Source organism: Vidua macroura, chromosome 13 (genome assembly GCF_024509145.1).
Source record: "Vidua macroura isolate BioBank_ID:100142 chromosome 13, ASM2450914v1, whole genome shotgun sequence".
Classification (NCBI taxonomy): Eukaryota; Metazoa; Chordata; class Aves; order Passeriformes; family Viduidae; genus Vidua; species Vidua macroura.
Genome location: NC_071583.1, coordinates 17,262,073 through 17,288,686, shown reverse-complemented (window position 1 = coordinate 17,288,686; position 26,614 = coordinate 17,262,073). Strand labels below are relative to the sequence as shown.

The window sequence follows — 26,614 nt, the reverse complement described above, 5'->3', positions numbered from 1 at the left end:
CAGATGCTTCAAGGTAAAAATCACAGCTTATCTTATATGAATATTTGGTGCTAGCTGTTACATAAACACTGCTGCTTTTAGAGGAGGCTTCTCTCAAGTCCCTTGCTCTCTTCGCTTGTATTTGCTTCCCATTCTTTCAGCTTATTCTGAAAGGGCAGGACTCCTGGAAAAAATGTTCTTCGTATCTGGTAGGCAGTGGTATGACAGCCCAGCCACCAAACATCTGAAACACCAATAACCTCACCCTCATGTGCACCCCAGGATGTCAGCTCACACTTCCACCCTCCAATGCACTGCATCATGCTTCCTTGCTACACCAGTGAACTTTTCCTCCTATTCAGTGGCCCACAAAGATCTCAAGGGACCGTGCAACATGGGGCCTGCAAGCTGTAATGCACCCTCCCGTGTTGGCAAAGACTTGGAAAATCTGTAGACAGAGGAATGGCTGAGCTTTCTCCCTGCCCTCTTCCTCACAGGGCAGATGTGGTCCAGCCTGCCAGAAGACTCACAGCAGCATCACAGGCAGCCACATCATCATTTTAATCATTGTAACTGCCCAAGGAAGCATTTCCACCTCTCCCATCCCAGTCCTCTCTTCCCTTTGTGCCGGTACAAGAGTTACAGTGCACAGAGAAGTGGATGTGGGAAATGACACACATTTAAGGTATGAAACAAGAGACAAACAACAGACCAGTTTCCATCTGGCTCAGTTTCCAGGCTGGATGTGGGGTCTGCAGGACCACTTCTCTTTTCCTTTTCACAAGGGAAAGGCAGGACTTCTTCTGCCAGCAGCACCTGTTCAAACCAACTGAGAAGCTGAGCACACCAAGTCTGGACCCTGCAACAAACTGTGCCAGGCAAGAGCACTGCATAAAGACACCAAGGAAAACCCAGACAATTCCAAAGATAAAGACAAATTAAACTGGGTTCAGCTGGACATCTCCCATTCATTTCCCACTATTGTCCTAAGCAGCATCTAAGCAGCACACACTGAGAGCTACGGTCACCTCCCACAGCCAGCTGCATCCTGGTAGCAGGCACAGCAATTCCCTTCGAGCAGAAGGCTCCGACTGGATCTATTCCACATTAACAGTCCGCTCGAGCACTGCCAGGCAAACTGCAGCAAGCAGGCGAGTGACCTGGCGCAGGTTTCTTTTCAGCCACTAAGCCACTTTAAAAGACATCTAAAAATACATGAAATGCTTTTCTCATGTGACTTTTCTAAGGGACTGCTCTAAAGCCTGCAGCCACTGCTGCAAGACCTCTTTTCCTGGACCAACAGCCTCTACACTGATAGGTAACCTGTTGAGTCCAAGAGACCAGGTGAAGATAAAAACCTGGAGCATTATGCTTGGCAGTATCAGCTCCTGATGTAGCACCATTCTCCCCAAAGGGCTGTGCTTCCGTTCAGGATCACCATGCAGATGGGGAGCTGCAATGTTTTGCTGTGTTTCTGCTCCAGAAGGATCTTTAGCTACACCCAAAAGAGTTCAAATTTATATTCCCCACCAAGCCTGAAATAAAAAAATAACTTCTCAGCTCTGCTGACACAGGTAATTCCTCTGCACTGAGGAGAGGAGGTAAATAGTACAACAGTTTGCCTTTGAAAAGTGCTTTCAAATCAGCTCAGATGGCTGCTGCCACAAAGGCCAGGCAGGAGGACACACTGGCCACTTCAGCTGATCCTCAAGCTCTTTAAGAGTAGATTTACATTACCAAGTTTCCCATCAAGACTCTTCCTCCACTCCCAGATGGGAGCAGAAAACCTCTTTTGAGATGCAGACCCGTGTGCTTACAAGCTTCTGTACATGCCAGTGCCTGCCCTGAACCAGAGCAGACACTGACACTGGGAAGTGAAAGGTGTCTGCTCCTGGATGGGCTCAGGCTGCAGAGCTGAGCTATCTGCTGCTACTGAAGCTGAGGGTGGCTCTTCCTTGCTCCAAACCAGACACCTCACTGTGTGCCCAGGCTTTAGCTGACCTTTTCCAGTTGGCACAGCCTATGACTGCTGGTCCCAAACAGGGCTCAGAGTCAGCTGTGCAGAATTCACTAATAATCATCGTCTTAGTCACTGCTTAAAGAAGAATCTCACCCCTAAACACTTGCCTAGGGAGTCAGCTCAGCCAGCCTGAATTCCCATATATGACCAGAAATGAGGACTTCAGCATGTGGAGCAATCTTCCCTGGGCTCCCAGCTGGAGCGACCAAGCCCAACACTACACCAGTCCAGAAGACACTCCCAGGGCAGAGCTCTGCACCCAGCCTTGCTCTCCATGATCTCCCTCATGCTAGTGGCAGACTGCTTTTCCAGCAGGATGTGAACTGATCGACTCATCACAAAACACAGGTATGTGTGGCCAAGGAGTGCCTTCAGAACTGCCCCTATATGCAGTATCTCGACTTCATCTTAACTTCAGAAAAAAATCAAACCCTAAATCTCACTTTTTCTCTGCCTTTCCTTGTGGTGCAGGGCAGAAACTGCCTCAAAGGACTTCCTGAAGCACCGTATCAAGGCAAAGCTTTTGAACCAGCATGTGAACAGACTGTAAGAAATCCATAGAAAGTGTGAAGAGGCTTACCTGGAGTCAGCAGGATTAAGTTTCCCATACAAAGTTATGCACCTTCAGGGGAGGCTTTAGGAGCCTGCCATTCAGAGGAGAGAAAAAGGCTGGAGGCTGCTGAGCTGGGTCACGCTGGAGCAAAGCGCACAGCACCAGGATGCAGCGCAGAGGTCTGCAGGAAACAGCTCCTTCCTGTGACGGCAGGACAGTACCACGACCCCTCTCCCCTGGGATTGCCACGGGCCAGGCACAGCCGACTGCCAGACCAGGCTGAGCTCACACAGCACGTGCAGTCACCGAGGTGCGCGAGAGATGCACGGCCCCACCTGTCCCGGCAGGACACGGCTTCCGCAGGGAAAGCAGGAGGAGGAGGAGGAGGCCAGCAGCACTTGGACCACTCCCACTGACCCGATGACTAAAAGATTGGAGGAGCTTTGGTGGAGCAGCACCGAGCGAAGAGGAGGGTCAGCATTCCAGTTTTCAGGAATAATGGGTGTGCAGTGCAATGGTACCGGTGCTGGGACGCTGGTTTGAGGGGAGGGTGGTGACTGAACCACATCACAGGCTGGAATAGTGCTTCCAGATTGCAGGAGCTCGTCCACCTCTGACTGAGGCTTTAATAAGCAAACCTTCTCACACCCAAATTAGCCATGGTAATCACAGAGTACTTCCCTCTGCCACGTTCAGCACACAGAATTGCACACAACTTTTATCCTGGCTTATCACCATTACTGCACAGGGGAGCACCACTGCCTTCTCAAAGCTTTAATTCCTCAATATACAATTTTACATCACTGCCAGCAGCAAGTGAAGCCCTTTTTCACGTTAGCTTTGACTACAAAGTTTTCATGAGGCTGTAAAGCCCTATTCCTACACTTTTCTTACAGTTTAGTGCCAAGGGTTCATGGGCTTTGCATGCAGTACTGTTAGAACATGTTGCTTTAGTTTTCTCTGGACATTTCTGAATATCTGTATTTATCTCAACGACTGTCGTTCTCAGATCAAATTTCTTACTTCCCTAGAGGCTGACCCCTGCTATTCAAACAAAATCTTACTCTAAGATGTGGTAACTCTTTCTTGAAAGAGCAACCAGCGCAAGGCACACAGACAAACACAAAACACTGCTTTGTAAACACCAGTGGAAGCACAAAATTCCCCAGGTAGAGGACACAAAGTTTCACATTTTGGCCACACAGCTCACCCTGGAGCAGTGAACTGATACCATGGAAACACATACAGCAGCACCATGGCACAGACCTTTACACCAGATTACATGGCAGTCTCAGTCAAATCACTCAGTATTACTGCCCTCAACACAAACGTTAATGCCCAGCCTAAAAAAACCCTGATCTGACCTGGACACTCATTAAAATAAGGCTGACTGCCTTACTCCTGGTGCTCTATCCCATTCGGGATGGGCAGATCTGCATTGTGACCACACTGCAGAATTTGCAGGACCTCTTACACATCCCATACAACAGCTATTCTGTGCACAAACACCACAGTGCAGAAGCTTTCAATGAACTGAAACTGAGAATTAATGAAACAAATCAGTTATATGAGTTGTTCGTGCCCATTAAGTTCAGCTGATGCCAGTACCTCTGCAATTATACTTTCCCACATGTCTTAAAGCTTTTGCTATGGTAGGAGAAAGGAAAGATGCCAAGGAATTTCAGAGGATAGGCAAAGGAGATTTTGAATTTTAGGAAAAATAGTGGAAGATTCTGCCTTGGAATTGGCATAGTCCCACCCTTGTCTCCAGCCAGCCTTTACCTGTATCTGAAGAGGCAGCAGTCTGATTTGTAGAGAAAAAGTCACACAGCTACACTGATTCTGTGTAGCTTCCTGGTAGGATCCTATGAAATTGAATTCAGAGATGGTTTTAGAATAACCACCTTTTATCTCCTTAATGTGGGCCCCCAGGCACTATCATAAAAATTCCACTAGAAATATTTCCTTTGGGGTGGGGAAACGCCATGCATGGTCTGTCATGCAGGAATCAGCTCCTACAGCACAGAGAGCTCACACTCCACAGAGGTCAAGACCTAAGTAGAAGGCCTAGGGGACATGAACAGGGAATCACTGCAGCCTCAAATATGCCTCTCATTCCCCACCCAGAAGCCCACAGCTGTGTAAAGCCTTCGTGCAGGAATCCTGAGTGCCACAACATGAAGGTCACACCTTACATTTCAGCAATACTCAGAGAAGACCTGATGAAACTTCTTGCTGTACAGGGAACTCCCAGCTAGATACCAATACTGAAGAGCTGCTTTAGAAAAAAGTTCACACTGGAAAAACTCGCAACTATTTCCACCCTGATTAAAGTGGAATCTGTACAGTAGCCTGGACTGCTGGATAATCGAGCACTACAGACAGGGATCTTGGTCACTCTCCACTGAAATTGAAAAGTCCCAAAGAAGCCCCACACAAGGAAATCCTGGAAGCTCTGGAAAGAGATGTGCTTCCCAAAGAACCTGGGAGAATCCATTTGGGGGCAAGAGGGAAGAGGCAATTAGGGCCAGCCTAGCAAGGACCAGCAGCACACCATCCCCACATTGCAATCTGAGGTTGTGACAGTGGCACAAGGCTTTCACATCACCTGTCATGATTCAACACTTCAGTGGAAAAACGCTGGTTCAAACTATCATTCAAGCTCATCCAAAAATCAATCCCTAGCCCTTGGGACTGATATACAATGATCAGTATCTGCTACTGGAAACTCTCATCAAAATTACTGAATGCTAATCCCCACCCTTAAGGAACATACTTCACAGAATATTAAGCTTTCTGAAGTCAAAATGCACAGTCTAGTTCAAAAAATAGAGAGAAGCCCATGTGAATTCAGCACACACATCCAGCGCGCCTGTGACCTGTAACTACGCGAGATTAAACTGAACCCTCCCTGTAACCACTTCTCCACCCCAGAGGAGGGAGGGCAGGAATGCTGCCTGTCAGGTCCCTAACGAGGAGAATCTATCAAGGACTGCAGGAAGGGGCTTCTGAGCCAGTTTGCTGGAATGCTGGAGAAACTAGCACACAAAATATTTTAGAATCTGCCCATGGAAACCCTCTATGAATCGAGCCCTTCTCAGAAAGTACAGCAGGAAAGACACACCATACCCTTACTTGGGGTTGCAGTGACGGCAAAAGCACTGTGGTGAGACCACAAGGTGAGAAAAGAGGAGAGGAAAGAAGTCATGAGAGGAAACCTTCACTCAGATACATTTTTACAGGTCAGATGAGGCTGCGAGCCTGGTTTTCTAAAGAAAAGCCCTAAACAAAGCTGAACACAGTGGGGCTGGGACAAATTTTATTGCTGCTTCCAAGCCTCACCCTCTTGCATGTCAAAGTCAGACTTTGAATCCCACCAAGAATCATTCTCCAGGCCTAGAGGATACCTGCAGCACAGTGAAACGGGGGGGACAACTCAACCCTGAAAAAGTAAATACCTGTTATAGCCAAGAGCACCATTACAAAGGGAGAGTTCTGCTGATGCAATGGCTTCCTGCCTCCAAGGATGGTCCAACACCCTTCCCTTGCAAAGCCTTGCATAATGAATAATGGGTCAAGCTGAAAAACCATCAACTTTATGCCAAATCAGCAGAATCCACTGGTCAATCCATTAGCTCACCACGACAACTGGCCCCTGGGAAGAGGCAAGAATGCACAGCTGAAAGCAGAGAAAGACCCTTTTAAGAGCATCAAACCATGATAGTGGCTGAGGTGACCACTTGCTCTGATCTAACCCACCACAGGGACCATGCACACCTCCTCCTCCAGGTTGGGCCTCACTTCTTTTCCCCTGCAGTGCTGGGCTGTTGACAAACTCCTCCTGGTTGGGGATTCACAAGCTCCTTCCATGGAAAATCCAGGTTACTAAACTGCAGAAAGTTAACCCAGGGACAAAACAGGTCAGCTGAGCAAAATGACTGCAGGCACCACAATGGTATGTCTGGGGTCTGACCTCTCTGCTCCAAAAGCAGTGAGGCTTACCCAGCTCAGCCTTCCCACACAACCCTCTGCTACCTCACCCCGGGACAAGCATGGGTTGGTGTTGAGGTTTGGCAGCCATTGTGAGCTCTCCACAGACATGGGAGAGGGCCACAGTAAGGAGATGAGGGAGCACTTGGTAGCCCTGCAGCCCTTTCTGGCTCTTGGGTCCCACCACATTGTCCAGGGACAGGACCCCAGACATGGAAGAACCCCGCAAGGCTGCACTGCTGCCACGGGCAGATTCCAGGGAATCTCCTAGGGTGCCTCGAGGCTCCGAAAAACCAGCACTGAGGTGACCTTGAGCAGGATATGGCAAAACAAGAGGCCCCTGCTGCCTACTCAACTGCAATCAAAGCCATGCCACTCACCTTGCCCCATCTCCTCCTCCTCCTCACTCACCCAGAACAGCTCACAAACCAGGCACAAGAGCCAGGGAGCTTTCTGCTGGTCACCAGCTCAGGCACTGCACAGTGAAGGACCTGCCTGACTAGGGGACTTGGATCCTTCAGACACTGCTGCATCAGCAGATCAGTTCAGATGCTCATGAAAAATCCACTGACAAAAATACTGGTAACATCATATATAACCATCTTCTAGCTAGCAAGCCAAAATTTTATCCCAGAAAAGCTGAACCAGAGACAGTTTCAGTCAACAGATAAGCACAGAGAGATACGCAGACAGAAGGCCACACCAGACTAGGATGTGCACCTACCTAGAATGTTCACATAGCTTAATATATTAACTTTCCATCCAGCAGCACCTTAGTAGTTTGCTCAAATTCAATCTCACAGAACAAACCCTAAAAGCACAGGTTCTTTGGGTTGATATTTTATTTTTCACAGCTTAAACACGGTCACAGTCCTTTGCAAATTGGGCTTAAGGTACAGAGCTCTCCAGACTGCGCAAACATTCTAAGAACAAACATTTTCAGCATACCAAGAGCTCAGATACACTAGGTCAATCCAACTGTGTTTATTTGTATTTCACCCAAATCACCGCCAAAGTAGTCGGAGCTCAAGGAGCAACAACCTCCCACTGATTCAGCAAGAGACCAGAAGTAATTGGTAGACAGTCTGCAAGCACCACAAAGAATGCCAGAGGCATTTATTTACATGACCCCTCTTTGCCTAAGAAGAATTCAGCGTTTGCATTTTCCTCACTTAAATTAATCATCACTAGACTTAACTCCTCAGTACTATTCCTCAGCTACCAGGAGTAAAGGCACAAACCACCCAAAATCATCCCTATAAAACTTTTCAGACAGCTGCTACTCACAGAACGAGGCAGACCTTTACTCCATCAGCTGGAGTTCCTCCCCAGGCTGGCACAGCACCCTTGGAGATATATCTCCAGACCAATTTCTCATTATCTCTCTAAGGAACACGGAAAAGGCAAGGAGACACCATTCCTACTGGAGAGCAATACCACTCCTGCCAGGGCAGAACCATCACACCTTCTCTGCTAGCCTGACAACACACTGCACCTCACACCTGTGCTGCAGACACTAAAGCATGAAAACTTCCCCAGGATCTAGCTGCTGTGACCACACACTTCTCTTTCCCCTCAGTGCCCAGCAGGACCACTGGTCCTTAGTGCAGAGCCCCAGAGCACCTCTCAGGCCTGTCTGCTGGCATGCTCACACAGGCCAGGATGCAGCAGGGCTCCCTCCGACGCTACCCCCTCGCTGTCAGAGCACGGCTCTGCCCAAGAGAGGCAGAGCCAGAATTCCTCCAGAGCAGCCGCCTGTGGAAGACAAGTCACAGCCAGAGCGTTGGGCCAGCTCTGCCCAGGAGCTTCATGGCTGAAGCTGGCAAAGGGTCCCACTCTACCTGTCACACATCCTCCTCTGCTTCACTCCACCTGTCACACATCCTCCTCTCGCTCCTCTGAGAGCGGCTGAGCTCAGCACTCCGGGCACTGGGAGACGAGGAGAACAGAGTGGGTAAGTTACCAACAAGTACCAGTGTTTCTAAAAGCAGGCAAGTGCTTGGGGTTAACAAATCCCATACATACAAAACTTACTGGTGTGCAGTGAGAGCAGAACACCTTTACTGCTATCAGCCCCATAATTCTTACCGATTCCTCAGGTCTGATGCCAACAATTAAGCAAATTTACTACTCTGTTTACACAATGCTTAAAGAAATGGGTATGTCTAAGCCAGCAGGTGCTGTCAGAAACGTCTCCCAGTTATTGGAGCATTTGTGCCAGCTCCCAAAGAAGTGAGCCTGAACTCCTGCAGCAAGGAGTCAGTGCGACCTGGAATCAGCCAGGCTTTGCTGATTACTCCTCTGAGTAAACAGTGGTATTCCCAGCACTTCAGCCTGCTCTCAAGCTCCTTCTGTTGGCATACTACCCTATATTTAGGAGAGAAGAGTGCAATGACAAGCATTGGGAAGAATGAATAAGTGGTTTAGGATACTTGGTATAGCAGCAGAGACTGTGTGAAGAAACCTAGGAATTAAAAGCTCCTGAAGTGAGGAAAGGAATCTGTAAAGCTAAAGGTGGGATGAGACAGGATTCCATTTGGCAAGTTAAATAGTAAGTTTTGTTAAGAACAGTACTCACGTGGCAAGAGGCATTAGTAGTCAACCACGTAACAGAAATGGGTGGTAGAAAGAAGCTCCTGCCTTGAAGGACTAAGAGAAAACAGGCAAATTCTTGGGTTTTTAAACACAAACAGAAGATTTTAATGTCATTTTGGACAGGTGAATGCCAGTGGTGTTTTCCCAAGCCTAGGAGCCCAAAGCTCCAGGACCAAGAGAGATATACCTCAGGGAGTGACAGCGATCCCTTACAGCCAGGTCCCACATCCCCCTGCCCACACCTTCCCCCCTGAGAAGCAGGACCTAGTTACACTCCAAAAACACACGTTTGCCAACTTCAAACCCGTGGCAAAACTCAGTAAATCCAGGCCTGTTGACTTGATGGGCATTGGAAACTTGGGTGAGCCACTTTGCAGCCTGTTGCTTCCAAGAAACCAGAGAGGCCAGAAGTAATATCTGGCATTTACACCTTTTCGGGCAGTAGAACCACTAACCTGCCTTTAGTCACCTGCACTGGGGAGTGAAGATAAAGTCTGCCTGTAGGTCTGTCCCTCCCGGAACAGCCTCTGCTGTTAGTCACGCTCGCAGCGCCCGGAGCCAAGGTCAGCCCTGGGAAGTGGCGGGGCCCACGGAGCCCCGCAGGGGCAGCGCTGAGAGGCTGCCCGGCCACCCTGCCCGGGACAGCCACCTGTCCCTGAGGAACACACACCTCCGCCAGCCACCTGGACACCCACCTGTGCTCGCACGGCGCCGGGCCGGTCCCGATGAGCGGGGAGAGCCCGGGACGCCCACACGGGGTTTGTCACAACCAGAGCCGGCTGCCCCCACCGACAGCACCTGGGCCGCTCCCGGCGATGCCCCAAGACTCACTCGGTACAGCCCGGGCCGACCCAGCCGCTTGAAGCCCCGGGCCCGCTCCGCCTCCCGCCCGGCCCCGCCGAGCACTCTCGGGCGCGGCGCCCACCCAGGGCCGAGGGCGGCGGCGGGAAAGCGGCGCGGAGGGAGCGCGGCCCGGCGGGAAGGCGGCACGGGGCCGGTCCCGCAGGCCGCGGAAGGCGCGCCGAGATGAGGCGGCGCCGCGCCGGGAAAGCCACCCCGCCGCCCGCTCTCCGCCAGGCCCGGGCCCGCCGCGCCTCTGCCCAGGCCGCGCCGCCGCCGCCGCCAGCCCCGCTCCCCGCCGCCAAGGGCAGGGCGGCCCGGCAGGTGCCGCCGCAGCCACGCTCCGGCCGGTCGCGGTTCCTCCGTCCCCGCTCTCACCGTGCACGCCGGGCCCGGCCCCGCTCCCGCCGGCTCCGCGGCCCCGACGCACCGAGCGGGCGGCGCGGCGCGAGCGCGACCCCGCGCGGGCACGTACCCGGGGGCGGGGCTGGCGCGCGCGCGCGGCGCCTGGCAACCGGCGGCACGAGCGCGCCGCGGCCAATCGGCGCCCGGCTACAGCGCCGGCCACGCCCCTCCCGCCCCGCCCCGCCGAGCCGCCCCATACGGCCACGCCCCGTCCCACAGCCCCGCCCCAGAGCCCCGCCCGCTCCCGTGGGGCCCGCCGCAAGGCCCCGCCCCCTGCCCCGCCTCCCGGGCCCCACCCCGCCCCCAGAGCCCGCCTCACTGGCGCAGGACCCGGCCCCGCTGCTCCAGGCCCGCCCCTGTGCGCAGGCCCCACCCGCGCCCCTGGCGTGTCCGCCGCGGGGTGACCCGGCCCCGCCAGAACCCGCCCCGCCGCTCAGGCCCGCCCCGCCCTGCACGTGTCCGCCCCGGGGTGACCCCGGGCCCGCCTGGCCCCGCCCCGCCGCACCAGGCCCCGCCCTCTCCGCCCCGCCCCCGGCGCTGGCCCCGCCCCGTCCCACGCGTGCCCGCCGCGGGGTGACTCCGGCCCCGCCTGGCCCCGCGCCCGACCGCAAATATTTGCTCGGGGCCGTCCCGGAGCTGCAGCGGCCCGGGGACGCGGGGCCGCCGCCATGCAGCCCGTGCTGGGGGTCCTGCTCGCCCTGGCCGCGGCTCTGGGCTCAGGTAGGGCCCCAGGCTGGGTCGCCGTGGGGCTGGAGGGCGCGGGGCAGTGCGGGGCCTAAGGCAGGGCCAGAGGCCGGGCCGGGAGCCTGCAGGCCGTGCCCTGTCCCACGGCGGAGGGGGGCTGCCGGAAGCAGCGGGTGATGTAGGGCAGGGACTCTCCCGCTCCAGGGCACGTGGATCAGGACATAGGACAGGGATCCCGTGCTCCATATTACATGGATCCCATGCTCCATAGGACAGAGTTCCCCTCCTCCATGGGACACTGATCCCATGCTCTGTGGAACGGGGATATCCTCCTCTGTGAGGCAGGGATCCAACACGCCACAGTGCTTATGTTGTGCCCCCTTGGCACACTGAGCTCCTGCCACACTCCCCAGGCCACCGCTCACCCCTCAATGACTTCCAGCGCCTGCGAGCCACCGAGCTGCTGGCAGTGCCTGTGGACTCACCGCCACCGCTGCCGGAGCAGGGCACTGCGGAGCAGTGTGCCCAGCGCTGTGCCACCAGCCTGGCTTGCCGGTGAGCAGGACGCAGTGCCACCGCGGGGCAGGTGGGAGTGCACGGGCCACAACACTGGGTCACTGCACTGGGACACTGGGTGCTCACGTGTGTGACCCAGCTCCCGTGGGCCCTGGCTTCACATGGTGCCCTGCCAGACTCCTGCTGTGCCTCCCAGGGCTTTCCACCATGACCAGCAGAGCCAGTTGTGCCAGCTGCTGCCCTGGACCCAGCACTCACCCCGCATCCAGCTGCAGAAAAACATCCACTATGACCTGTACCAGAAGAAAGGTGGGCTGGTGCCATGGGTGGGCATGGGGACACCACAGACTGGGCACAGGCCACCCGGCACAGGACTCCTCATTGCCCATGTGCCCTGCCCCTGCCCTGGGGCTCTGAAGAGGTGCCTGGCTCTGCTCAGACTACCTGCGGGACTGCATCGTGGGTGATGGCTCCGGCTACCGCGGCACACGGGCCACGACAGAGAAGGGGCTGCGCTGCCAGCATTGGCAAGCCACGACACCACATGACCACAGGTGCCCCCGTGTCCCTGGCTGTCCCGTGGCACCTACCCTGGGCAGCATGGGGCAATGGGGAATGGGGTGGGAGCAGTGTGGGATAGCGCAGGAGCAATGGGGACAGCTTGGGGGCAATGGCACTGACAGGGCTAGCACATCATCCTTGCTGTGCCCACTCCAGGGCAAAGGATTCCTGTCAGCCCTCCTACCCACTCTGCTGCCAGCAGGTTTCTGCCGTCCCGTCACAATGGGCTGGAGGAGAATTACTGCCGAAACCCTGACCAGGACAAGCGGGGCCCGTGGTGTTACACCGTTGATCCCAATGTCCGGCACCAGAGCTGTGGCATAAAGAAGTGTGAGGATGGTGAGTGCCACATCCCAGGATCACCCTGTGCTCTATGTTTCCCCCACACTGAGCCCTGCAGTTGTTGGCAGCTGTCTGCATGACCTGCAATGGGGAGGACTACCGTGGCACCGTGGACCACACAGAATCAGGGACAGAGTGCCAGCGCTGGGACCTGCAGCACCCACACAAGCACCCCTACCACCCCAACAAGTACTAGCCCTCAGCCCCCAGCAGTGCATTCCTGTCATTGAGTACCAGGTGCTGGGGTGATGGTGCCACTTCAACTGCTGCTCCCTGTCTCTGGCACAGGTACCCTGACAAGGGGCTAGATGACAACTACTGCCGCAACCCTGACAGCTCCGAGCGGCCCTGGTGCTACACCACTGACCCCGAGCGGGAGCGCGAATACTGCCGCATCCGCATCTGCAGTGAGTCCCCATTAGCATCATGCACAGCTGGGCCTGAAGGTCCTGGGTGCCACCCCTGACCCTGCTACTCTGCCCCTCTCTCTGGCCACACAAGCAGAAAAACGCCCACGGCCTGTCAACGTCACCAACGGCTGCTTCAGGGGCAAGGGTGAAGGCTACCGTGGCCAAGTGAATGTTACCGTGTCGGGGATCCCCTGCCAGCGCTGGGACTCCCAGGTGCCCCATAAGCACCACTTCGTGCCCGAGAAGTACCCGTGCAAGTAAGGGGATGGCTGTGCCCCCCAGGAGGGTGGTGTTGGGCAGCACCCATGAGTGTGGATTGAGGGGGGACAACCATGTGGCCCCTCCTCCAGGGACCTGCAGGAGAACTACTGCCGCAACCCCGATGGATCAGAAGCACCGTGGTGCTTCACTTCCCGCCCCACTGTCCGCATCGCCTTCTGCTTCCACATCCGCCGCTGCCCTGATGAGCAGGATGCCCAAGGTGAGCCACCCCAGGCACCTGTCCCTGGGTGCCTATCCTGGCGCCCCTGTGAGGGGTGCCAGCCCTCCCTGCCTGTCTCCAGAGTGCTACCATGGCCACGGCAAGCATTACCATGGCCACGTCAGCAAGACACGCAAGGGAATCACCTGCCAGCCCTGGGCTGCCCAGACACCCCACGTGCCCCAGTGAGTGTGTGAGGGTGGTGGGTACAGGGATGGGGATGAAGATGGGGATGGTAACAGTGATGGTGACTGCCTCCTGGCAGGATCTCACCTGCCACCCACCCTGAGGCACACCTGGAGGAAAACTACTGCCGCAATCCCGATAACGACAGCCATGGCCCCTGGTGCTACACAATGGACCCCCGTACCCCCTTTGACTATTGTGCCATCAAGCCTTGTTGTGAGCCCCTACCCACATCCCTGCAGAGCTAGAGGGGACCCTGGCTACACACAGGGTAGTTTTGGTCCCCTCAGAGTGGCTGGATACCTTGCCAGTGCCACCCTCTGTTTTCTCTCTGCAGCTGGCAGCACGGTGCCCTCCATCATGGAGAATACAGGTGGGGGCCTGCAGGTCCCGGGTGGGCACACTGGGGTAGGTGCTGGTGGTACAGCCCCAGCTGATGCCCACCCTACCCACAGACGCAGTGACATTTGAGCAGTGTGGCCAGCGGGAGGAGAGGCTGCAGCAGAAGGGGCGCATCGTTGGTGGCCAGCCTGGCAACTCGCCCTGGACTGTCAGCATCCGCAACCGGTGAGTGGGTGTCCCGCGTGCACTGCCATGTACTCAGTGTCCCCTAGAGCTCACCCCATGTCCCCACAGGGCTGGTGTGCACTTCTGTGGGGGATCCCTGGTGAAGGAGCAGTGGGTGATCAGCACACGCCAGTGCTTCTTCTCCTGGTAAGGCTGGGGCTGGGCTGCAGGGTGGTGGGACTCCCCTGTGCCCTCATGTCCCTGTTCCACAGTGATGCCGACCTGACGGGCTATGAGGTGCAGCTGGGGACACTCTTCAAGGACCCTGGCCCTGGGGACCCTGACCAACAGACCATCCCCATCGTGCGGATTGTCTGTGGCCCCTCTGAGTCCCAGCTGGTGATGCTGAAGCTGGCAAGGTGAGTGGCTGTGCCTTGGCCTCTGCCATGCTCCACTGCTGGTCAGGCTGGCACTGTGTCCCACTGTCCCCCTTGCCACAGGCCAGCTGCTCTGACCAGGCGTGTGGCCCTGATCTGCCTGCCCCCTGAGCGCTATGTTGTGCCTGCGGGCACTATCTGCGAGATCGCCGGCTGGGGGGAAACCAGAGGTACCTGCCACGGGCAGCCCCTGCTGGGGGATTCCCTGTTCAATACAGCTCCTGCCAAAGCCACTCCATCCCTCTGCCTACAGTATCCCGTGTCCCTGATACCACCCTGTCCATGCCATTCCCTGCCCACAGCATCCCCTGCCCATGCCATTCCCCTGTATCCCATGCCCGCTGCCCAGCGCTCTCTGCCCGCAGGCACGGCAGACGGCAGCGTGCTGAACGTGGCGCGGCTGCCAGTGCTGGCCCACAGCGAGTGCAACAGGGCGCTGCGTGGGCGCCTGAAGGAGAGTGATCTGTGCACTGCCCCGCTGCGTGCCGGCGTGGGTGCCTGCGAGGTGAGCTGGGCTGGGGACAGCCACCCCAGGGTGGCGGAAGGTGCTGGCACCAGGGTGACAGCACTCTCTTCGTGCCACAGGGTGATTATGGTGGACCACTGGCTTGCCTCACCGCTGACTGCTGGGTGCTGGAGGGGGTGATCACCCCCTCCCGTGTCTGTGCCCGCACTGACCTGCCTGCCCTCTTCATCCGTGTTTCCCTCTATGTTGACTGGATCTACAAGGTGATGAAGATGGGTTGAGCTGGCATTCCCAGCCTGGCACAGCTGCCACTGCACAATAAAGGCACAGCTTAGGCCACAGGGGTCAGCACTGCAAAGGGTCTCACGTTTATTTAACATCAAAGCCCAACCCACATCCATGTCCCTGGCTACACTCACTCCATCTGCCTCTGGTCCTGGTGTGGTCCCCAGGGCCAGCAGTCACCCTGGGGCTGGCATAGCCCAGGACCACTGTGGGCACTAGGGGCTGTGCTGGCCTGTCCCATCCCGCCTGGGCTGCCCCAGGTGCTGGAGGAGCCAGTGGGCACAGTTCTTGAAGACATCGGCCTCTGTCTCCACACCAGCCAGTGCGTGGCCACCCTCTGGGTACCACAGCAGCCTGTAGGGAGGAACAGGATGGGAAGATGCTCATCCAGCACCCCAGAGCTCCCTCCCGGCTCCCACCTGCACCCCACTCACCGTGCTGGCACACCCCTGGCCCGCAGCACCCGGTACAGCTCCAGCGCCTGCGTGGGGCTGACGCGCCGGTCCCGGGCGCCCACGCACAGCAACACCGGTGTGTGCACCTGCAGCACTGCCCTCAGTGCGTGTCTGACACCCCACACCTGGCGCCCCACACCCATCCTGACCCTGCCTTACCTGGGCTGCCTGGGCGATGGGCGAGCGCAGTAGCATGGTGGCCACCTCCTCAGCACATGGCACCCGCTCAAAGGAGTAGGGCAGCCCTAGGGAGGTGTAGCGCCTGCAGCAGAGACACTGGTAGGTGGCACAGGGACATAGCGTGGCATGGCACAGGATGGGGGGTGGCACTCACCAGTCAGGGATGTCAGAGGTGCCCAGCAGTGCGGGCAGGTTGCAGACGGGGCTGCGCAGGGCACAGGCTTGGTAACGCTCGGGCTCACGGGTGAGGAGGTGGAGGGCGATGAAGGCTCCGTGGGAGCCAGCCAGCAGGGCCAGGCGGTGTGGGTCCAGGGGCTCTCTGTGCAGCGCCTGCTCCACTGCCAGCTGCACCCATGGGGCACCTACCGTTGGTACCCAAACAGCAGCATCCTCCCAGCAGCATCCCCCCAGCACCCTCAGCCCAGTACCCCTCACCTGGGTGTCTGCCACATCCTGCTCACCCACACGGGAAAGCAGGGAGCTGATGCTGGCCTGGCCGAAGCCCAGGGAGCCACGATAATTCACTAAGGAGACAGGGCCATGTGTGCCATGTCTCACTGGGACACAGGGCCACGTGTCCCTGAGCTCCCCAGCACTCACCCAGGAGCACAGCGAAGCCCAGCTGGCACAGTGCAGCCATGCTCGGACGCCAGCGGGCATCGAAGACAGCATGGGGGCCACCTGGGGCCAGCATGGGAATCACCTGGGGTGCCACCAGCACTGCCAGGGTGTCCCCACTGTCCCCGCACTCACCATGGGGGCACACAACGAGGGGGTGTGGTGGTGTGCCATCTGAGGGGCTCAGCAGCAGGGCCTCAAAAGCCTGGGTATCTGCGCCAGGGAAGGGGTCCCACTCAGCGGCCACCACCCTGGGCACCCAGCACCCTGCCCACCCCCCACTCCCGAGGGTTCCTGGCACCCAGGCAACACCGAGGTGCAGCAGGGGACCCCCGGGGCTCACCCTGTGCAGTGGGGCCCTGCCCACTGCAGGGTGGCTGCACTGTCAGGGTCTTCCAGGTGACACCAGGCACCGTTGGGGTGTCCTCCACTGGCACCCAGCCGAGGGGCAACTCCTGGCCTGCTGGTGGCAGCACGGCCACCACCTGGGCACAGGCAATGGATGACACTGGTGCTGTGCTGTGACAAGGCTGTGCCATGCCAAAGCTGTGTCATATTGGCTCTGGCTGTACCACACCACACTATGCCTCCCTATGGCACACCACACCATGGTGTGTGTGCCACACTGTGCTGTGCCTGGCTGCACATTGCTGTGCCATATCCCACTTGTGCCACAGCGTGCCAGGGCACTGCTCACCAGGCTGGGGGGGTGGTGGGGGGCTGAGCAGGTGGCCACCAGCAGGTCCCACTGGAGAGTGAGCAGCTCCCAGCACCCTTCAGATGACCCTGGGGACAGAACACGTGTTGGTGATCATAGCTGCTCACTAGACCACCAGGGGTGGCCGGTACCATGTACCTGCTGTGAGGTTGGTGACGGTGCACGTCTCCGTATCCACGAGCAGCAGGTCCTGTGAGGGCGCAGAGCACAGGCAGTGGTGTCACCATGGGCTGTGTGGGTCACGTCCCTGGCCCTGCCATCCCCTGGACTCACCGTGCGGCTCCGCTGAGGGGTGCCCAGCACGGCTCGCCGGCTGTCAGCTGCCCAGCACCGCGGTGGCAGCACCTCTGCATAGAGCCCGGTGAAGGCTGCAAGTGGGGGAGAGCACTGGGCTAGTGAGCCAGAGTCATGGGCAACTGGCAGGGGGTGGTGGCAGACCCCCATCAGAACCTAGCTCTGCCCACCACGCCTTGCTCACCCTCCGTGGGCTCCTGAACCACGTCGAGCACTGTCACCGTCTGCCTTGTCTGCCAGGTGAGCTGGGAAGAGCTAGTGCTCAGGGATGGACCCGTGCCAGGGGAAACTGAGGTAGAGAGGCTTGGGGACACCCCCACCCCCCAGCCAAGCGCTGCGAGAGGCTGTGACACCTGGGCACTGTGCTGGCAGCACAAGGTGGCACAGCCGTGCCTGGTGCCTGTGGGGCCCAACTCACCATGCGCAGGCGCAGACACTGCCGGTGGGGCCCCCCCACAACCCCCTCCAGGTAGAGCAGGCGCTGGCCATCAGGGCTCAGCCGGGGGGAGCAGACAGAACCATTCTCTGCTGACAGCAGCTCTGTGAACAACAAGGGGTCAGCATCCCAGGGATGCCCAGGGCACCCCCCAGGGCCCCAGCGCTCACCGCAGCACCCGCTGGCCAGGTCCAAGTGGAAAATCCCTGATCTGGGAGGAAAGAGTGGGTCAGGTTGGACCCCCACTGTGCTGATACTGCATGGACATCCTGGCATGGTGCTGGTTGCTGGCTGGGACCCACCTCCTGTTGGAGCAGGCGTTCAGCCCCAGGCGGAAGGGCTTGTGCCACCAGCCCACGAACACCACACCACGGTCATCCGGGGACCACAGGGCCTGTGTGACAGTCAGGCTCATCCCATGGCTCCAGGCTGGGTCCCCTGGGGCGCTCCCCGCACCCCATCCTGACCTGGCCAGGGCAGAGGTCCTCCAGGACTCCCTGCAGCACTGACAGGCTGAGGCCCTCCAGGTCCAGGACGCAGAGGACTGGCATGCTGCGTGTGCTCAGGGCCTCCCCCCAGTCCTCGTGGTACACAAACTGCTTGCCCTGTGGCACAGACTCATCAGCCCCATGGCTGGTGCCCCCAGGCATGCAGCTCCGTCCATGACACACTCATGGGATGTATGGCACACTCATGGGGTGCACAGCATGTTCAGGGGGTGCCTGGTATGCCTAAGGGGCATGTGCCATGTTCACAGTGCAAATGGCATGCTTGGGGGTGCACTGAACACACTCATGAGGCGCCTACCTCCTCATCCTCATCCTCTGCTGCTGGCCAGGCTGCTCCTGGCACATCCCAGGGGCAGGGGGGCTGTCGTTTGGGCCGGCTCTTCTCAGCCACATAGAGGAGCCGTGTCTCCGAGTGTGACCAGGCCAGGCAGGCAAAAGGCCCTGGCATGGTACGGGGGTGCCAAAGCCCAGCCTGGGCACCAGCTGGGCACAGCTGGGCACCAGGCAGCCACCAGGGCTGCTGGCCATGCCAACCTCGCCCCTGCTGTGGGTGGGAACCATGGGGAAGGGGCCCTACCCTCCGTGTAGACGTCCCCATGCTTCCCCAGCGCCGTGAGATCCACGCTGTGGCTGCATCCCCCGCTGTCCCACACCTGGGGGGACGGGCGTCAGCACCGGCACACCGTGCACACGGTGCCCACCACCCTGCACTGGCACTCCGGCCACCCCGGTGAGCGACCGGCACCGCCGCGTTACCTCCAGCAGCTCGTGGCCCTGCCGCGGGCAGCGTTTGAGCACGGCGCGGCGCTGCCCCGTGGGCGAGTCCTGGCTGAGGAGCCTGAGGGCGGGGAGGGACGGAGGCTGCGGCGGGCCGTGCGCTGCGGGCACTGGGAACGCCGCAGGCAGCGGCCACGGCACAGACACGGCGTCCCATCCCGCGGCCCGCCCGTGCCCTACTGGCTGTGGATCTCGGCGCTGAGCGCGGTCCGGCTGACGGCGAGGCCCCCGCGGCCGGCTGTGCGCCGCAGGCTGTAGTGGCGGCCGAAGCGCAGGAGCCGCCTGCGGGCAAGGTCGGGCCGGCTGCACTCTGAGGGACGGGACCGTCAGCGCCCGCTCACAAGGGGCCAAAGGCGCGGGGGTGGCCGAGCCCGCCACTCACCGGTGTAGAGCAGGAAGGTCTGGCCCCCAGCCGCGGCCCTGAGGGCGGCACGGGTGACAGCAGGAAACCGGCTCAGCTCCCGGTAGCAGGCAGCGGGGCCGTGGGCCGCCTGGATGAGGGAAGGGACATGCTGGACGGGGGTAAGCTCTCCCCCCTGCCCATGCCCACCGCCCGAAACGGGACTGTGCCCACCCACACAGTTCCCCTGAGCCCTTCTGCCCACCTCCACACCCTTCTCGGTCCCCGTGGCCATGGGGCTGTTCTCTGCCGGGCCGGGCTGCCGGCGCCTGCCGCCCGCAGTGGGACGGCTGCCAAAGCACGCGGGAGGAGGCCGGCGGCAGCGCCCCGGCCGGTGCCAGCCCTCCAGCCGCTGCCCCGCATGGCCAGGCAGGGGTCACGCTTCCCATGGCCCAACACATCCCCGGCGGCACCACCGCACATCTGGGCAGCTGAAAGGTCCAGCGGCCACCAGCACCTGGAGCTCCAGGAGTGGAAATGACACCGGTACTGGCACTAGCACTAGAGACACTGGTGCTGAACTACATCGTTTATTGAGGGTTAGCAGCAGGGGTCAGCACCCTTAGCACTGCAGGTGCTTGAGCAGCCACAGCGCCGTGTTCATGAAGCCATCAGCTTCGGCTTCGACGCCAGCCAGCGCATGGTTGTTCCCTGGGTACCAGAGCAGCCTGGAGGGGAAATAGGGATTAGTGCCGTGTCTGCACCCCACAGTTTAAGCCCCCAGCACCCCACTCACCGTGTGGGCACCCCCCGGGCCTTGAGGGCACGGTAATACTCCAGACCCTGCTTAGGGGGCACACGCCGGTCGTCCTCCCCCAGCATCAGCAGCACAGGTGCACGGACCTGCAGGAGCAGCACAGTCTCAGCACTGGCACTGCTGCTGGGGACAGGGACGGGGACAGTCAACACATACCCGGTCAACATAGCGTATGGGTGACTTGTGCAGCATCTCTGTCCATTGGGCTGGATCTGGCAGGGCATCAGGTTTGTAGGGCAGCCCTGTCTCTGTCAGGCACCTGCGGGCAAAAGAGTTGGGGGCACGTGTGTGGCTGAGATGGCAAGGAGCCTGGGGAAGCTGGGCTTGCAGTACTCACCAATCTGGGATGTCAGTGGTGGTCACCATGGAGGCGATGTTCACCACGGGGTTGCGGACCACACAGGCACGGTAGGTGTCAGGGAACTGCCCGATGAGGTGGCACGCCAGGAAGCCCCCATGCGAGCCGCCGACCAGTGCCACTCGGCTAGCATCCAGCATCTCCTCCTGCAGCACCCGTTCCACGCAGAGCTGCCACCACGGGGAACACCCACTGAGCAGGCAGCCCCACTTTCCCTTCTCAGGGCACCTCCAGGAGCACACAGTGCCCCAGGACCATGTGCCAGGCCATACCTGCACATCGTGTACGTCCTGTGTGCCCACGTTGCCTGGCAGGGAGGCCACGCTGTCCTGGCCAAAGCCCAGCGAGCCGCGGTAATTCACTGCGTGGGGAGCAGGGTCAGAGCCCTTCCTCCTTCATGCCCCCCCCAGCCCCTCCATGGGTGCTGTGTCGCCCGCAGCCCTGGTGTCACTCACCCAGCAGCACGGCAAAGCCCACACGGCACAGCGCCGCCGGGTACAGCATCCATCCGGCCGTGAAGACAGAGTGAGGACCACCTGCAAATGGCAAAAACAAAAGGGGGGTGACACCGACTGGCTGGGGTACAGTGGGGTGGGGACAAGCTCTTACCATGGGGCATCACAACCAAGGGGGGCTTCTGGCCAGTGGGACCCTCACTTGGGCGCATCAGGATGGCATCGAAGTCCAGGCCCCCTGTGGAGGCAGGGAGGGGGTGTCAGGAGCAGTGAGGGTGGTGGAGCATAGCCTGACCCCACCTTGGACACTCACTGTACTGGGGATGCTCCTGCTCTGCTGGGGGCTGCAGGGTGTGGATGCCCCAGCTGATGCCGGGCACAGGGGGGGCATCCTGCAGGCAGATCCACTGTGTCTGTGCCTCATGGCCGGCGGCGGGCAGGACTGCCACTTTCTGAGCAGGGAGAGGGGTCAGTGCCCATGCCAAGGGGCTGGTGGGCACTGGGGACAGGGGGCAGTGCCCATGCCAAGGGGCTGGTGGGCACTGGGGACATGACTTTACCAACATGGGGGGGCAGCTAGGGGTGGAAAACCTGGCCACCAAGAGGTCCCGGTCGATGGTGAGGACAGACCAGCTTCCCGGGGGTGAATCTGGGGAGGAGGGGGTCAGACCTACAGGTGTGACCCTCTCCCCACCCCTGGCACCAGCATGGCCCCATTGGCCTGTCACTCACCAGCTGTCAGCGAAGTTGTGGCGCCTGTTGCTGTGTCCACCACGAACACATTCTAGGGGCATGAGGGCAGAGTCCAGTGAAGCCCTGACCCAGCCAGGCCCCTCCTGGTGTCCCCCACCACCCCCTCACCTGCTGGCTGCGCTGGGCCGTGTCCAGCAGGAGCCTGCGGCTGTCGGCTGCCCAGCACATCCCTGGCAGTGCGCCACAGTAGATTCCCGGGAAGGCACCTGTGATCAGAGTGGTGGTACTCAGCATCCCCCTGAGTCTCCCCCAACACCCCCAGAGCTGTACTCACCCCATGCTTGCCGTGGCACAGCCTCCAGCACCGTGCTAGTGTGTTTGGTGTACCAGTCGTACTGCAGGAGGACATAGGGCAAGTTTTGAAGGGTCTCAGCCTGCCTGTCCCCACTGCAGCCCAAGGAGGGGACACCACTGCCCTCCTGCCAGCCCCACCCTAACATGGGCACCCTGGCACCTCCCTGGTGCCTGCCAGTGTCCCCCTGGTGCTGCTCACCATGCGGAGTTGGCTGCACTGCTGGTGGGGGCCCAGGACATTGTTCTCCAGGTAGACAATGCGGCAGCCATCGGGGCTGAGTCGTGGTGACCACACAGCCCTGGAGTCCTCAGAGAGCAGCTCTGCATAGGCACAAGGGGATGGTGAGGGGATGGTGAGGGGTGGCAGGGGAGCGAGGGCACCGGCAGGATTGGGGCGTGCACTGCTTACCACATCTCCCGCCCGTCAGGTCCACGTAGAAGAGAGCTGACCTGCCAGCACAGAGGGGTGTCACACTGGGGTCGGGGGGCCAGGCTGTGGGGTGGGTGCCCTGGAGGGTCCTACAAGCAGGGCTGGGATGGGGGGTGCCCTGCGGGGACTCACCGGCGGTTCGTGCAGTATCGCAGCCCCAGGCGAAAGGGGTCATGCCACCAGCCCACGAACACCACACCAGTGTCCTCAGGTGACCAGAAAGCCTGTGGGGAGAGGGGAGATAAGCAGCTCAAAATGCTACTGGCTCCTGAAACCTCCCTTCTCTGGTTCCCTGCAGCTCCCCATCCTGACCTGGCCGGGAGAGAGGTGCTCTGGGATGCCCTCCAGCACCGAGATGCTGTTGCCCTCAATGTCCAGGACGCAGAGGACGGGCACACTGCGGGTGCTCAGCGTCTCCCCCCAGTCCTCGTGGTACACGAACTGCTCGCCCTGTGGCACAGTCTGGTCAGCCCCACAGCCACACAGCCGGCCCCCAGCTGACCCAGGGTGGGGAGACCCCACCTTGACAGGTGCATCCTCCTTCTTAGGGTGCCCTGTGTCCTCATCAGAGGTGCCCAGCTCGGGGGCTTTGCTCTGGAAGAAGGACTCAGCCTTGGGACGCTTCTTCTCCGCCACATAGACCAGGTGGGTCTCCGAGTGAGACCAGGCAAGGCACCCAAACTGGTCTGCAGGGGCAGGTCAGCAGTGGCCACCCTGTCCCCTGAAAACCCGCATTCCCTGGCATTCCCCAGCCCCTCACCATCATCGTAGACACTGCCATGCTTGTCCAGCGCTGTCAGGTCGATGCTCTTCACCTTCCGGTTCTGATCCCAGACCTGGGGGTAAAGATGCCAGGGTGGTCCCAAGACACAGTGTGGTTCCAGCCCTGAACCCCAGTGAATATCCATTTACCCCCAGGCCCCTCCTCACCTCCAGGAACTGCTTCTCCTTCTCCTTGCCAGGGACCTTGCGCAGGACAGCCTTCAGCATCCCACTGGGGGACTCCCGGCTCAGCAGCCTGTGGGTGAGTGGGTGAGTGCCCATCAGCCCCCCACTTATGGCTACCCCGAGGGACCCCGTGTGGGGGGCAGGATGGGACTTACTCGTCCTTGATCTCAGAGCAGGTGCCAGCGGGCCCCGAGTAGACAATGGAGGCTCCATCGTGGAAGATGAGGTACTGACGGCAGAACTTGATGTTCTCAACCCTTGCCAGGTCCCGCTGCGACCACTCTGCGGGGAGCAGGTGAGGACACCAGCTGCATCCCCTCCAGGCAGGCAAGGACTCCCCGGATCCCTCCTTCCCCCGCCCAGTCCTCCCCACCCCCGTACCGGTGTAGAGGCTGCAGTACTTGCCCCCGTACTGGGTGGTGAGGTCGGGGCCGAGGCAGGCGGTGCTGAGCCCCGGGTGCTGGCTCAGCTCTCGGTACAGCTCCGACAGCTCCTCCACACGTGACTGTACCTGCGGGACACGCCGGGGTGGCTGGAGGGGTGGGGGGCACGGACCGGGGAGTAATGGGGCACAGGGGCATTTACTGGGGCTCCAGGATAGACAGGGGGGGGGATTTGGGGGGGTACTGGGGGCAGCGCTTGCGGGTGAAGAGCTGGGGTACACGGGGGGAGACGAGTAGAGGGATTAGTGCAGGAATGGGGCCGCAGAGCCAGGACACTACAGGCGTACCGGGGACCAGGAGGGCACTGGAGAGCAGATACTGGGGTACGTAGCCGGGATCAGGAGGGTACTGGGACAGTTGCCGGGGTACCCGTGGCTGCCAGGATACTGGGTGCAGGTCGTGGGGTGCAAGGGGCGCCTAGGAGGGTCCTGCAGCAATTGGCGTCTGTGGGGCGATTAGAAGGGTACCGGGCAGTTCCCGGGGTGGAGCCGGAGAGTCAGCGGAGCAGCGGGGCCGGGAGGTGCGGGCTCGGGGGGGCAGTGCGGGACCGGACTCCCGAGGGAGGGGCCGGGAGGGGGCAGCGGGGCCGAAGGGCGGGGGGGTCCCGGAGCTCTGACGTCACTCCCCCCATCCCCCTCACCGGCGGCTCCATGTCCTCGCGGCGGGGGGCGGGGCCAGGCTCGGCACTTCCGGGATGGGGCGGGGCCGCCGGCCTGCGGCACCTCCCATTGGCTGCGGCGCTCGGGCCACCTCCCGCTTTGAAGCGCCTCCCGGTGGGCGCGGGCGGCGCTGCAGCCGCGGGCAGCGGGGTCCCCCGCGCCCCCGACGTGTCGCGGCCGCCGTCCCCAGCCACCGGATCGCCCGCGGGGGCCCCTCTGAGGCCGCAGCCGGGGGACAGACCGCGGCCCCGCAGCCTCTGGGTCGCCCAGGGGTGGTTTACCCACCGGGTGTCTGCAGAACAGGGGCTCCATATGCAGGACCGGGGGGATCGAGCCCTTTGAGAGGCACAGGGATCCCCAGCCCAGCAGCCTGGCTGGGGGATATCGGGCCATCGCGGGCCCATTGAACTGAGCAGCCTGGTCAGGGGGACGAGACTGAATCACTGGTGCCCACAGCAGCCTTGCCAACAGGGATTGGACCCTTGGGAGCCCTGGCCAGGCAGGTGGGATCGGGTCCTTGATGCCCACAGGGAGCCCCTATCCCACCAGCCCAGCTGTGAGTGGCAGAGCTCAACAGTGCTCGGTGACAACTAGACCCATTCCAGCCTCCCCCACCATGGCAGGCGTCCCGATCGCCCGTACCCCAGACTGCAGGCAGGCAAGAATCGGGGCCAGCCTGTGGTTTGTGTCAAGTCCTTTTTATTCTGTTCCCACAGAAACACCTGGTGAGGGGGCAGCTTCTGGGAGGGAGTCACGACACAGCGGCGGGGGTGGTACGGCACGGTACGGCACGGTACGGCACGGTACGGGGTCACTACGGGTGGCACAGAGCACAGCAGACACGCACACCGTCACAATGTTCAGAGGGAGCGCACCCGGCATCGCACTTACCGCTGGAAACGGCGCCCAGCCGCGCTCGGCCCTCGCTCTTTGCACCCCCCGGTCCCCCCGCCCTGTGCAGCAGATTGCCACAACTCGGGCTGGGGGCCCGGCCCGGCGGGGGGACTGCGTGCCCCCGGTCCTGGCAGGCACGAAGGCAAGGTGGCGGATGTGCTCGGGCGGCGAGATTGGCCCCGGCGGGGGTCTCGGTCCCGCGTGCGATTTACACACTGTACAAGTATTTACAGCGCGAGGAGCGGCGGGGCCGGCGGCCCGCGGGAGGCACCCTCAGGCTCTGCACTTGTCATCGGCGGGGAGAGGCGGTGGCTGTGCGCGGGGCCGGGGCTCTCCGCCTTGGGGCTGCCCCCGGGACCCCCGTCCCACAGCCGCCGGCCTGCCCCCAGCCTTGGGCACCGGCAGAGCTCCCGGCGAGGGATCTGCCACAAAGCGTGGGCTTCCCGCGGCAGCCGGGTCCTCGATCACAAGTGCATAAATCTGCTAAGAGCTTTCAGTACAGCGATGGACTGATGGAGAAGAAAAAAAAGAAAAGTCCAGGCAAAGAACAGCAAGCACTGAAAGGCGGGTGGAACCGTGCAGAGAAGTAGCAAGCCATGCTCTACGACGGGACAGACGGTCACGGGCGCTAGGGCTGCCCTTTGGCAAAGTGGCCCTCCGTGGGTCGAACATGCCACGAATTCATACGCACGGGTGGTCGGTACTGAATAGTTCTCGGGTCGCTCGGCGGCACGCTTTGCGATGGAACCCTTAGGCGCGACATTGAACTGATTAGCTATTCACAGGTCTTGTTCTGGAGTCGTGTTATTTCGTTGCATAGAACATCAGGCGGGTGAGCGAGCGGCTGCCCCCCGCCACGGGGGTGTCGGCGGGGCGCTGCCAGCGCGGGGAGGCGGCGGGGCGCGGGCGAGACCCCTCCTCGGGCTGCCTCCCCCCCTGGGAATCCCCTCCTGGCAGGGCGAGTGGGCTTTGGCCGCCG

General features: G+C 60.1%; 4 protein-coding genes across 14 annotated transcripts in view; 1 reads left to right on the top strand and 3 right to left on the bottom strand.

The window, feature by feature from the left end:
• DAG1 (dystroglycan 1) overlaps positions 1-10,430 on the bottom strand; it is a 49,574-nt gene extending 39,144 nt beyond the window's left edge. The window contains exon 1 of one of the 2 annotated variants that reach the window (XM_053989786.1): positions 10,356-10,430. The gene's annotated coding sequence lies outside the window, so the exon portion shown is untranslated. Of the gene's footprint in view, positions 1-9,832; positions 9,936-10,355 lie in introns of those variants that run through there. The other variant, XM_053989785.1, reaches the window with a different exon arrangement.
• A 488-nt stretch (positions 10,431-10,918) lies between these two features.
• Positions 10,919-15,330, top strand: MST1 (macrophage stimulating 1). Of its 2 annotated transcripts, none has more exons than XM_053989498.1 (18): positions 10,919-11,102; positions 11,480-11,621; positions 11,779-11,891; positions 12,022-12,136; positions 12,346-12,482; positions 12,554-12,674; positions 12,774-12,892; positions 12,987-13,152; positions 13,246-13,376; positions 13,459-13,561; positions 13,642-13,778; positions 13,900-13,935; positions 14,018-14,129; positions 14,199-14,276; positions 14,342-14,488; positions 14,570-14,676; positions 14,872-15,011; positions 15,092-15,330. In XM_053989498.1, the coding sequence occupies exons 1-18, from the start codon at positions 11,051-11,053 to the stop codon at positions 15,251-15,253; spliced, it is 2,118 nt and encodes a 705-aa protein (XP_053845473.1). In that variant the 5' UTR covers positions 10,919-11,050; the 3' UTR covers positions 15,254-15,330. The 2 variants fall into 2 exon arrangements, with proteins under 2 accessions (XP_053845473.1, XP_053845474.1); XM_053989499.1 differs by having other exon boundaries at positions 10,920-11,102; positions 12,990-13,152.
• On the bottom strand, positions 15,318-19,931 carry LOC128813996 (acylamino-acid-releasing enzyme-like). Of its 7 annotated transcripts, XM_053989497.1 has the most exons (22): positions 19,850-19,931; positions 19,627-19,735; positions 19,425-19,554; positions 19,224-19,305; positions 19,045-19,120; positions 18,766-18,908; positions 18,426-18,563; positions 18,261-18,352; positions 18,129-18,169; positions 17,941-18,062; positions 17,707-17,767; positions 17,502-17,596; positions 17,367-17,418; positions 17,208-17,296; positions 16,854-16,995; positions 16,646-16,723; positions 16,493-16,573; positions 16,328-16,416; positions 16,047-16,237; positions 15,872-15,974; positions 15,692-15,798; positions 15,318-15,611 (listed from the first exon to the last, which is right to left on the bottom strand). In XM_053989497.1, exons 1-22 carry the CDS (start codon positions 19,877-19,879, stop codon positions 15,473-15,475), a joined length of 2,190 nt encoding a protein of 729 aa, XP_053845472.1. In that variant the 5' UTR covers positions 19,880-19,931; the 3' UTR covers positions 15,318-15,472. The 7 variants fall into 7 exon arrangements, with proteins under 7 accessions (XP_053845472.1, XP_053845471.1, XP_053845469.1 ...); XM_053989496.1 differs by having other exon boundaries at positions 17,941-18,169; positions 19,627-19,756; positions 19,850-19,882; XM_053989494.1 differs by lacking the exon at positions 15,692-15,798 and having other exon boundaries at positions 17,941-18,169; positions 19,627-19,756; positions 19,850-19,882.
• Positions 19,932-20,154: 223 nt separating this feature from the next.
• Positions 20,155-25,474, bottom strand: LOC128813771 (acylamino-acid-releasing enzyme-like). Of its 3 annotated transcripts, XM_053989115.1 has the most exons (22): positions 24,723-25,474; positions 24,021-24,150; positions 23,795-23,921; positions 23,622-23,709; positions 23,452-23,527; positions 23,214-23,377; positions 23,004-23,141; positions 22,824-22,915; positions 22,671-22,711; positions 22,461-22,582; positions 22,242-22,302; positions 22,076-22,173; positions 21,947-21,998; positions 21,775-21,863; positions 21,528-21,666; positions 21,369-21,452; positions 21,215-21,295; positions 21,032-21,120; positions 20,739-20,929; positions 20,558-20,660; positions 20,381-20,487; positions 20,155-20,312 (listed from the first exon to the last, which is right to left on the bottom strand). In XM_053989115.1, exons 1-22 carry the CDS (start codon positions 25,143-25,145, stop codon positions 20,207-20,209), a joined length of 2,601 nt encoding a protein of 866 aa, XP_053845090.1. In that variant the 5' UTR covers positions 25,146-25,474; the 3' UTR covers positions 20,155-20,206. The 3 variants fall into 3 exon arrangements, with proteins under 3 accessions (XP_053845090.1, XP_053845089.1, XP_053845091.1); XM_053989114.1 differs by having other exon boundaries at positions 21,528-21,863; XM_053989116.1 differs by lacking the exons at positions 21,775-21,863; positions 21,947-21,998.
• Between the last annotated feature and the right edge of the window lie 1,140 nt (positions 25,475-26,614).